Below are 12,354 nucleotides of genomic sequence, written 5' to 3'. Positions count from 1 at the left end.
GATTACCAGCTGTATTTAGAGCTGTATAAATCTTAGCTTGCTGCAGTGCTGGTTCAGAAGCCTTTACTGAAATATTTTAATTGTACTTCCCGATTAGGGTGACTGTGCTAAATGGTTGGTTGGTCAAACTCGAATCATCACCCTCGAAGGTTTGGCCACTGCTGTTCTAACAATGTCGTGTTTTGTTATGCTATTTTATAGCTCAAGTTCTAGGTTTATTTTCACAACATTCTGATATTCGCACTTGCAGGCTCAATGTCAAACGCTCTCCGACATCAGGAATGAATTTACACCACTAATTTCATTTTACGATAAACCAATGAATGAAGAAACGGCACGCACAGAATATAGAGGCCAATCAATACCGAATTCGAATTTTTTTCCAGCAAATTGAGAGAAGACAAGATGGAAGGTGAGTGATGGAGGATGGGCAGAGGGTCGAAAGCACAGCATCACAGAAGATCCTCCTCCACAGTGTATTTTACAACCACAGGGGCGAAATATAAACAAACGCCTTTGCCTGATCTCCAATTTTAATGCAGTACTATTCTTGCTCCCATGCAGCAGGCTTCAATTAAATTAAATTTATATAAATGAACAGATACAAGCCTCGAGCAAATCTCTAGACAGCAACCAGTTCTCCAGTTTTACAACAATGAATCCACCTACATTATTTCACCTCAGTCTCTGAAGTGCTTCATACAATCGCAGGATGGCATTCTGACTGCACTGTGGAGTACCAGTGTATTTTTCTCTAATACAGTAACAGCTCCTTTCGTTTCCTCCTCCCAACCCCCTTCCCCCAGTGGATCCAGACAGGCAGTACAGCCCTATCTCCAATTCCTCTACTAGCTTAACCCTTTAAACACACTAGGATTGTCAGATTCCAGAGACACAAACACACAGCTACTGCAAATCACAAGACGGGAGAGGGTTTTTTTTTTGCTGAATACCTCTTTCAAAATGATGAAATGAAGCAATTTTTTTTTAATACTGCAGATTTTTTAGAAACTTAAAAGAACTGCAATCTTGATGGTATGGGGTTTTGCTGCAACAATACCATGGCCGATGTGGCGAGGGGTTAATAATACGGCATGTAATGAAGCGCTCAGAATGTCTGATGCAGTGCTGCTGGCCTGATTCAAAATTGCTGCAGTTAGGATCTAGGCTGAGGGAAACCGATGGTGACAATTCTCAAAGAGCTCCCCTGATTCACATTTCCTCCCCATTTCTTTTGAATTAAAAAAAAGAGATAAATTTTGCTCCCTCTCAAAACTGGCCTTGCAATTTACTGGAATGCGAATTTAATTCCTAACAAATAAAATTCTAATGCTTTGTGTTTGTGACATTGCCTCAGCGAAGGATAAACTCTCCACCAGCACCAAGCCCCTCAATCAATATCGAAATACAAAGGAACTGTGCACATCCATACAAGTAGAGAAGCAGCTGTGCTTAAAGTGGGATTACATAAACGTGACATTTATTACAATGACTGTTTGGAAAAGCAACATGCTTTATTCATACAACAGATCTCCAAACACATTTACAGAGAAAGACACCTGCCTTTTTGCAAATCCAGCCAGACTATAAACTATCTTTAGAATGAATAATCGATGGTTGTGAGCGAGTTAGAAGGGCATATGATCAAAAGGGTTACAGGTGAGGTTGTAAACCTTGAGGTATGGGTCTCAGACCAAAATATCCTTGAACTTTCTCCCACCACCACCCACCCCCAAAAAAAATGGTTAAACATAACCTTTACTTTTATTTATTAAAAGGGAGAGGTCCACAGAATCGGCCATTACCTTGTTTGGACCCGGTCAAAATGTCATGACCGCCAGTGAAGCTACATAAAACATTACTATGCTAGACCTGCCCCTCTAAGTGCCAGTAAACACACTGCGTTTCGCTACGATTGCAAGAAAAAAAATTAATGAAACAACCCCACCGCACTGTGCGCCGTCGAAAATAGGATCAGCACTAAAAATAAGAGCATTTTTTTTTAAGGTTCCTCGTATTCTGGCACGAACAGGCACACACATATGCTGGGTACGTCCATTCCGCCTCTTTTGGTAGACGACAGTTGCAAGGAGTGTAGCTCATTGTCAACACACCGGCTTTGAATGAAACATTAATTAATATCCCAAACCACCCCGACCACCACCACCCACCCCTTAGACAATACAAATCACCGGGACTCAAATAATGCACCAACACTACACCTAATAGAATATATATATATATTTTTTTTTTTAAAGAACTAATTTTAATACAGACGTCGTGATGTGACTACATTTTACATGTGATTACTCCAATCACATTTATAAAACATATCACAACTAAGACAGGCTCACACACATTATATTGCCAAATGATCTTTTACAGTGCTCTGTGAAGTGTTGCATTCCCATGATGACAATATTTTATGTCTAATATGCATTAAATATTTTTAAAAATACACATACACAATATATATATTTAAAAAAACACATTGGGTAGCTGATCAGTCCAGTCAGATGGTACAGCCTGTCCTACACTGATGATAAATGGGGTTAAAATGGTTCCTGGAGAATTTAGCTGATATTTTAATTGATGATGGGGCCTGGAGTGCGGGTGCAGGCTGTTACCGCACTGGCTCGGCTGTTCTGTTGAGGGGGGTGGGGGGTGTGTGTGTGTACCTGGTAGACGGAGGCCTTGGGCAGGTCCAGGCAGACGGTGCAGCACAGCACCGAGTACAGCCTCTCCTCCAGCTTGTTCTCGCTCCCGGCCTTGGCCGCCGCCGCGCAGGTCGCCGCGGTAGCGGGGGCCGCCGCGCCCGAACCCGAGCCCGAACCCGAGCCGGCCTCCAGCCGAGCCCGCTTCTTGGAGCTCGGCCCTTCCTCCAGCTCCGGGCGGTGATGCATCTCCTGCGAGTTGGACGCGCCGTGATGGAGGGAGTCGGAGGGGCCCGAAGAGGCCGCCGCCATCATCATCACCGGCGCCGCCGCTCCGCCGCCGCCGACACCGACCGCCCCGGCCGAAGAAGCCGCGGGCGCCGCTTCTCGCTCTTCCACCGCCGACATTTTAATTAAAAATCGCGGTATGTATATATTTTTAACCTCTCTAATTCCTTTTTAAAAGTTATTCTTTCGATTTAAAATGAGTTTAAAATGAATTTTCTGAGGTAAATGATGTTCCCCTGCGCTCGTTCTTCCTCCCCCCGCTTCACAAGCAGCCGACTGGGGGAAAGCACAGCCTCAGCCCGCCATCTTTGTTTTTCCTTCTTCTCTTTTTCGTCTCCTCCTTCTGTGACGCAACGCCGGCCGGAGCGCGCCAATCGGACGCCGCCTTACTCGCGGCCGCCAATCGCAGCCGGCCGTGCTGGCTGGAGGGGTGAGGCCGAGTAGAACCCCCCACCGCCGGCAATGCCGCACTCTGATTGGGTGCTTCCGCCCCGCGGCTGTGATTGGTGAAGAGTGGAAAGGGGGGATGGTTTGCCGTGTCATGACGTCATTGGAAGGTTAGCATTCCCTCCATCCCCTCCCCCCACCCCCCGCCCCTACCCCATGTACAAGAGGAAAATGTTTACATTCATTAATAATTAGTGCTATTTTTTTAATTCACTTTAAGAACATAAGAATTAATTCCAATTCAATTTTATTTGCCATATGTAACCAGTACTAGTACAAGTACAATGGGATGCTTACTCCCCGTAGGGACACGTCAGCTATTCTTACAGCGCCGTGTTCAGAAAGTCAGTTCAATGGCTTCCAGTGACAGTGGGAGCACGATGTCCCTCAGCCGCTCCGTCCTCCTCGTCACCGCGGCCTCCTCCTCACTGTTGCCGGCTCCACGTGTGGTGGCCTGCTTCTCCCGCTCACGATCCGACCTCTGGCTGCCATGCCCGGCTCCCCTCCTCCCAGTCGGACTGCGAGCTTCCCGCCATGGAGCTGCCGGCCGACGTGCTGCAGCTGGTCGTCGTGGCTGCTGCACGTTGCGCTGCGCTGCCTCCGCCCGACACATCGTCAGGATGTGAATGCCCCGGTCGCCGGCTCCACGGTCCGACGGCCCGGGGCCTGTTTCTCCCGCTCACGGTCCGGCCTCTGGCCGCCGCTATGCTCGGCTCCCCCCCTCCCAGTCGGAATGCCTTCCCGCCGAGGAGCTGCCGGCCGACGTGCTCCAGCGGGTCGTCGTGGCTGCTGCTGCTCGCTGCGCTGCCTCCGCCCGACTCCCCAAACACGTCGCTCCGGTTGCGGGAGCGAGCGGCGAGAGCGGGCCGCCCGAAGCAGGGAGAGCGCGCTAGCACCAGATGGTCTCGGCCGCCATCTTGACTCCTGGTTAGTTAGGAGCAGGAGTGGGTCATACAGCCCTTCGAGCCTGCTCCGCCATTCAATAAGATCATGGCTGATCATCGACCTCAACCTCACTTTCCTGCCCGATCCCCATATCCCTTGATTCCCCTAGAGTCCAAAAATCTATCGATCTCAGCCTTATCTGAGGAAGGATGTTCTTGCCATGGAGGGAGTGCAGCGAAGATTCACCAGGCTGATACCTGGGATGGCAGGAATGACGTATGAGGAGAGATTGGGTCGATTGGGCTTATATTCGCTAGAGTTTAGAAGAATGAGAGGGGATCTCATTGAAACCTATAAAATTCTAACAGGACTAGACAGACTAGATGCACGAAGGATGTTGCCGATGGCCGGGGAGTCCAGAACCAGGGGTCACAGTCTAAGGATAAGGGGTAAGCCATTTAGGACTGAGATGAGGAGGAATTTCTTCACCCAGAGAGTGGTGAACCTGTGGAATTCTCTACCACAGCAGGCGGTAGAGGCTAATTCATTAAATATATTCAAGACGGAGTTAGATATATTTCTTAAGGCTAAAGGGATCAAGGGATAGGGGGAGAAAGCAGGGACAGGGTACTGAATTTGGATGATCAGCCATGATCTCAGGCTCGAGGGGCCAAATGGCCTACTCCTGCTCCTATCTTCTATGTATCTATGTTGAATATCCTCAACAACTCAGCATCCAAAGCCCTCTGAGGCAGAGAATTCCAAAGATTCACCACCCTCTGAGTGAAGAAATTCCTCCTCATCTCAGTCTTAAATGGCCAACTCCTTATCCTGAGACTGTGACCCCTGGTTCTAGACTTCCCAGCCAGGGGAAACAACCTCTCCGCACCTACCCTGTCAATCCCCCTCAGAATCTTATATGTTTCAATGAGATCACCTCTCATTCTTCTCAGCTCCAGAGAGTATAGACCCAATCTACACAATCTCTCCTCATAGGACAACCCTCTCATCCCAGGGATCAATCTGGGGAACTTTCGTTGCACCGCCTCTAAGGCATGTATGTCCTTTCTCAGATAAGGAGACCAAAACTGTGCACAGTACTCCAGGTGTGGTCTCACCAAAGCCCTGTACAATTGTAGCAAATGTGTATTTAAGAATGATCATGTATTAACAATTCACTATGGAAACTGTTCTTTCTCACCGGTGCACATCCTGAACAACAACTGGTATTTATATAGTGCCTTTAATGTAATAAAACATTCCAAGGCGCTTCACAGGAGAAATTATCAAACAAAATTTGACACCAAGCCACATAAGGAGATATTAGAACAAAAGCAAAATACTGCAGATGCTGGGAAATCTGACGAAAGGTCATCGACCTAAAACGTTAACTCTGTTTCTCTCTCAACAGATGCTGCCTGACCTGCTGAGTGTTTCCAGTATTTTCTGTTTTTATTTAAGGAGATATTTGGATAAGTGACCAAAAACTTGGCCAAAGAGTTAGGTTTTAAGGAGTATCTTAAAAGGAGAGATCTAGACGCAGAGAGGTTTAGGGGGGGCATTCCAGAGCTTGAGGTCTAGGCAGCTGCAGGCACGGCTGCCAATGGTGGAGCGAAGGAAATCAAGGATGCTCAAGAGACCAGAATCAGAGGAGCGCAGAGATCTTGGGTAGGTTCTAAAAGAAAAAGAAAGGCTTGCATTCATATAGCACCTTTCACGCCTCAGCCAATGAAGTACTTTTGGAGTGTAGTCACTGTTGTAATGTGGGAAATCCGGCAGCCAATTTGCACACAGCAAGCTCCCACAAATAGCAATGTGATAATTGTAATGATCAGTAACATGTCATTCTAGAATGGTACACTAGGTGGAGCTGTATGTTTAGTAATGGGCTGCCCACAAGGCAGTAGTCAAGATGGACTAGTCCACATGGCTGAATAAATGACTAGCTCAAGCTAGCTGTTCATAATGAAAACGTCTATTTATTTATGAACATAACATGGTACCAGAAGTGGTAATATCTGCTGAATATTGTGAAACGCGACATGGAGAATTTGAAGCCACCGGAGGGTTTGAAACTCACGGGGAATGTCGACAGCAATTGGCGGACTTTCAAACAACAATTCGAACTCTACATTGCTGCCATCGGGTTCGGTACGAAGCCAGATGCAAGGAAAATAGCGTTACTGCTCACGGTTGCAGGCCCGCAGGCGATAGAGGTATTTAATACATTTGTATTTGGTCAAGAGGAGGACAGAGAAAAAATGGACGATGTGCTAAAGAAGTTTGATACACATCGTTCTCCCAAAAAGGACGAGACCTATGAGAGGTACGTGTTCCGTTCACGGACACAGCAGCAAAATGAGACTTTTGATAGCTTTGTGACCGATCTGAAACTGAAAACACAGACATGTAATTTCTCTGAACTGAAATCATCCATGATTCGTGACCAGATTGTGTTTGGTATTCATGATAAAAAGGTCAGGGAACGTCTGTTGAGAGAAACCGAACTAACATTGGAGAATGCTGTGAAAATATGCCATGCCAGTGAGCTAGCTCAACAGCACGCAAAGACTTTCAGTGAAATCAATAATAATGCGACTGTAATGAGTGACTGTGCTGCTGTCAGTGCTGTGTCCTACAAAGGGAAGAAACGTGGGCAGAACAGAAATGCAAAGCAATCGGAGGATGGAATTTTTAATTGTAAACGCTGTGGTTACCAGCACCAGTCAAGACAATGCCCAGCGTTTGGGAAAATGTGCACAAAATGTAATGGAAAGAATCACTTTGCCAAACCAACCAGAGATCAGGCCATCTTAGACTGGGTATTATGTAACGAGAAAGGATTAATTAGCAATCTTGTTGTACGAGGCCCCTTGGGTCGGAGTGATCATAATATGATTGAATTCTTCATTAAGATGGAGAATGAAGTAGTTGACTCAGAGACAAGGGTCCTCAATTTAAGTAAAGGAAACTACGATGGTCTGAGGAGCGAGTTGGGTAGGATTGAGTGGGGAATGGCGCTCAAAGGGTTGACGGTGGATAGGCAATGGCAAACATTCAAAGACCGAATGGATGAGCTACAGAATTTGTTCATCCCAGTTTGGCATAAAAATAAAACAAAAAAGGTGACTCAACCGTGGCTAACAAGGGAAATTAGGGATAGCATAAGATCCAAGGAGAGGACATATAAATTGGCTAGAAAAAGCAATAATCCTGAGGATTGGGAGCAGTTTAGGAGTCAACAAAGGAGGACAAAGGGATTAATTAAGAAAGGGAAAATAGAATATGAGAGTAAGCTTGCAGGGAACATAAAAACTGACTGTAAAAGCTTTTATAGATATGTGAAGAGAAAAAGATTAGTGAAGTCAAGCGTAGGTCCCTTACAGTCAGAATCAGGGGAATTTATAATGGGAAACAAGGAAATGGCAGACCAACTAAATACATACTTTGGTTCTGTCTTCACAAAGGAGGACACAAATAACCTCCCACAGATGCCGGGGAACATAGGGTCTGATGAAAGACAGGAACTGAAAGAAATCAGTATTTGTAGGAAAATGGTGTTAGGAAAATTGATGCGACTGAAGGCCGATAAATCCCCAGGGCCTGATGGTCTACATTCCAGGGTACTTAAGGAAGTGGCCCTAGAGATAGCAGATGCATTACTGGTCATCCTCCAGAACTCGATAGACTCTGGAACGGTACCCATGGATTGGAGGGTAGCTAATGTTACCCCACTATTCAAAAAAGGTGGTAGAGAAAAAGCGGGGAATTATAGACCGGTAAGCCTGACATCGGTAGTGGGGAAAATGCTAGAGTCTATTATAAAAGATGTAATAGCAGTGCACTTGGAAAGCAGTGACAGGATCGGACAAAGTCAACATGGATTTACAAAAGGTAAATCATGTTTGACTAATCTACTGGAATTTTTTGAGGATGTAACTGGTAAAATAGATAAGGGAGAACCAGTGGATGTGGTGTATTTGGACTTTCAGAAGGCTTTCGATAAGGTCCCACACAAGAGATTAGCGTGCAAAATTAAGGCACATGGGATTGGGGGCAAGGTATTGATGCGCTGTCTATTACTCATAAAAGACAGAGAGTTAGGAGAGTAACTAAAAGGCTTTTATTAACAAAGAACAGAGCATGCCTCTCGTGGTTGACTGGTTTCCAAGAAGGCAGGGGGCTGCAGAGCAGTCACCTTTATACCTGGGCATGTGGGTGGAGCCAGGGGCGGAGCCAGCTGAGGCCTGCATAGATACAACAGTGTGCAACAACAACAACAACGGTGAACAACAATAACAAAAATAATAAAAAGAGGACCACATTCACCCCTTGTTTAAAATTGAGTCCGACGGGGTGAAGTGTACTAAAGGTTCGTGTAAGTAAGTCTATCAGGTGGCCTTGTATGCCGTCCTGATCGTCGTGGTGGCGGCGGTGATGGTGCAGCATCCAACGTTGAATCAAGCGTCTCATTGAGTGGTTGGGTGGTCAATGACGGGTCCTGGGGCTGCGGCATGCCGTCTACAGGGGTTGGGTTGTGGGTAGTGGTGGATGGCAATGGTAGTGTTTCAGGGGCACCCAAAGGTGCGAGGTCTTGTATGGAGACTGTGTCCTCCCGCCCGTCTGGGTACGCCACGTAAGCATACTGGGGGTTGGCGTGGAGGAGGCTCACCCTCTCGACCAGGGGGTCCGTTTTATGGGACCTCACATGCTTCCGCAGTAGGACGGGTCCTGGAGACGTCAGCCATGTCGGTAGCGAGGTCCCCGATGTGGACTTCCTGGGGAAAGTGAACATTTTTTCATGGGGGGTGGCATTGGTGGCCATACAAAGCAGTGACCGAATGGAGTGGAGCGCCGCAGGGAGGACCTCCTGCCAGCGAGAGGTCGGAAGGCCCTTAGATTTTAAGTTTAAGAGGACGGCCTTCCAAACCGTCGCGTTCTCTCTTTCCACCTGGCCGTTCCCCCGGGGGTTGTAGCTGGTGGTTCTGCTTGTAGCAATACCTCTCGTGAGCAGGTACTGACGGAGTTCATCGCTCATGAAGGATGAGCCCCGGTCGCTATGGATATAGCTAGGGAAGCCGAACAAGGCGAAAAGGTCATTCAGACATTTAATGACCGTGGTACTGGTCATGTCTGGGCAAGGGATGGCAAACGGGAAACGGGAGTACTCATCAATTATGTTGAGGAAGTACACGTTGCGGTCAGAGGAGGGGAGGGGCCCTTTAAAATCGACGCTCAGGCGCTCGAAGGGGCGAGTGGCCTTGATCAGGCTTGCTCTGTCTGGCCTATAAAAATGCGGTTTGCACTCGGCACAGATTTGGCAGTTCCTGGTCATGGTCCTGACCTCCTCGATGGAGTAGGACAGGTTACGGGATTTGATGAAATGGAAGAACCTGGTGACCCCCGGGTGGCAGAGGTCATTGTGGAGGGTCTGCAGTCTATCAACCTGCACGTTGGCGCATGTACCACGTGATAGGGCATCTGGGGGCTCATTGAGTTTCCCGGGCCGGTACAAGATATCGTAATTGTAGGTGGAGAGTTCAATTCTCCACCTCAAGATCTTGTCGTTCTTGATTTTGCCCCTCTGCTTATTATTAAACATAAAAGCTACTGAACGCTGGTCAGTGAGCAGGGTAAATCGTTTTCCGGCCAGGTAATGCCTCCAATGTCGCACCGCTTCCACAATGGTCTGGGCCTCCTTTTCGACAGAGGAGTGTCGAATCTCGGGGCCCTGGAGGGTCCTTGAGAAAAAGGCCACGGGTCTCCCCGCCTGGTTAAGGGTTGCAGCTAGGGCGAAGTCGGATGCGTCGCTCTCCACTTGGAAAGGGATGGACTCATCCACTGCGTGCATTGTGGCCTTTGCAATATCTCTTTTTATGAGAGTGAAGGCTGCACATGCCTCTGCTGTCAGGGGGAAGGAGGTGGACTTGATGAGGGGTCTGGCTTTGTCCGCATAGTTGGGCACCCACTGAGCATAGTAAGAGAAAAACCCTAGGCATCTCTTCAGTGCTTTTTGGCAGTGGGGGAGGGGGAGCTCCATAAGGGGGCGCATTCTGTCGGGGTCGGGGCCGATGACTCCGTTCTCCACTACGCAGCCAAGAATGGCGAGGCGCGTGGTGCGAAACATACATTTGTCCTTGTTGTATGTTAGATTCAGCCGCTGGGCCGTACGGAGGAATTTCTCTAGGTTAACGTCATGGTCCTGCTGGTCGTGGCCACTGATGGTGACGTTGTCTAGATAGGGGAAGGTGGCCTGCAGCGCGTTCTGGTCAACCATTTGGTCCATCTCCCTTTGGAAGACCGAAACCCCGTTGGTGACGCCGAAGGGGACTCGGAGGAAGTGGTAGAGACGACCGTCAGCTTCAAAAGCTGTGTACTGGCGGTCCTCAGCCCTGATGGGGAGCTGGTGGTATGCCGACTTCAGATCAATCGTCGAGAACACCTGGTATTGTGCTATCTGATTGACCATGTCAGATATGCGGGTGAGTGGGTATGCATCTAACTGGGTGTAGCGATTGATCGTCTGGCTGTAGTCAATAACTAGGCGCTGTTTTTCGCCAGTCTTCACTACCACCACTTGTGCTCGCCATGGGCTAGTGCTACCCTCAATAATCCCTTCCTTCAGGAGTCTTGCTACTTCGGATTTAATGAAGCTCCTATCCCCGGCACTGTACCGCCTGCTTTTGGTAGCAATGGGCTTACAGTCGTGAGTGAGGTTAGTGAACAAGGGGGGGGGGGGAGACTTTAAGCGTGGAGAGGCTGCAAATGGTGCGCGGCGGGCGATTTAAAAGCTGCTGGCTGCAGACTGTGAGTGGGGGGAGGGGTCTGCCGTACGCTAATGTGACACTTTTAAGGTAGCACTGAAAATCCAACCCCAGTAGGACGGCAGCGCAGAGATGGGGCAGGACAAGAAGTTTAAAATTTTTGTATTCTGTGCCCCTTACTGAAAGGGTCACTACACAGTAGCCACCGACGTCTGCTGAATGGGATTTGGAAGCCATAGAGATCCGATGGCGCGTTGGCAGGACCAGGAGAGAGTAACTGCGCACTGTGTCGGGGTGGATAAAGCTCTCCGTGCTCCCGCTGTCGAAAAGGCAGGTAGTGGCGCGGCCGTTTACCGTAATGTCCATCATGGACCTGGACAGTTGGTGAGGGAGAGATTGGTCCAGCGTCACGGAGGCCAGCGTATGGTCGAGCGAGTCGCTGTGGTCGTCAGACGAGGCGGTGGTTGAGTCCGGGTCACCCGCGATTGGAGTTGGAGGCGTCCAAGATGGCGGACAAAATGGCTGCGCCCATGATCCCGATCCCCACGCGGCTGGAGATGTCCAAGATGGCGGACAAGATGGCTGCCCCCACGGTTCACACGCGGCGCTGCTGGCGTTAGTGGTTTTACCTCTGCAGGCGCTGACGTAGTGTCCTTTCTTCCCGCAGCCAGAGCAGGTAGCGTTTTTCGCCGGGCAGCGTGCTCTGGGGTGTTTTGCCTGGCCACAAAAGTAACATTTTGGGCCCTTGGACATCGCTGCAGCAGTTGGTGCCGGGAGTGGCGGTCCCATGACCCAAGGTTGCGGCGTCCACAGTGCGGAGCGGTTAGGGGAGAATGCGTCCATATTCCGGTGGGCCGCGTCTAGCGAGAGCGCGAGGGACACTGCCTTCTTCAGGTCGATTTCGCCCTTCTCCAACAGTCTCTGCTGGGAGTAGTTGGACTTGAGGCCCGCAACGAAAGCATCTCGGATAAGTCCCCCCGTGTGTGTCGCGGTCGATACCTCTTTACAATCGCAGGCTCGGCCGAGTATCTGTAGTGCCCGTAGGAATGCCTCCACCGATTCCCCGGACTGCTGTTTGCGGGATCTCAGGAGGTGTCTGGCGTAAACCGTATTTACCGGGCATGTGTATTGTCCTTTTAGCAGATCGATAGCCGCCGCGTAGGTAGTCGCGTCCTGGATGAGTGTGTAGACTTGGTGGCCCACCTTGGAGGCCAGGATTTTTCGTTTGTTTCCCTCTAGTGTCACGGCTGAGGCTTCCAGGTAAGCTTCGAAGCAACGCAGCCATTGTGCGAACTTAGTAGACGAACCCGCCTCTT

At 49.0% G+C, this 12,354-nt stretch overlaps 1 protein-coding gene across 3 annotated transcripts in view; it reads right to left on the bottom strand.

Annotated features, from left to right (window-relative positions):
- Nucleotides 1-3,298, bottom strand: part of zftraf1 (zinc finger TRAF-type and ring finger containing 1) — a 168,636-nt gene extending 165,338 nt beyond the window's left edge. For 2 of the 3 annotated variants that reach the window (XR_015078323.1, XM_085987289.1), the window contains exon 1: nucleotides 2,679-3,297. Coding sequence is in view for 2 of the 3 variants with exons in the window: in XM_085987289.1 (XP_085843415.1) it covers nucleotides 2,679-3,062 (384 nt within the window). In the remaining variant the exon portion in view is untranslated. Of the gene's footprint in view, nucleotides 1-2,678 lie in introns of all 3 variants that reach the window. The other variant, XM_085987290.1, reaches the window with a different exon arrangement.
- Between the last annotated feature and the right edge of the window lie 9,056 nt (nucleotides 3,299-12,354).

This window comes from Somniosus microcephalus, chromosome 5 (assembly GCF_052327205.1).
Source record: "Somniosus microcephalus isolate GS21.2 chromosome 5, FLI_Smic_1.0, whole genome shotgun sequence".
NCBI classification, from domain to species: Eukaryota; Metazoa; Chordata; class Chondrichthyes; order Squaliformes; family Somniosidae; genus Somniosus; species Somniosus microcephalus.
Note: the sequence above shows the minus strand (reverse complement) of the source record. Positions and strands in the feature narration are given on the sequence as shown.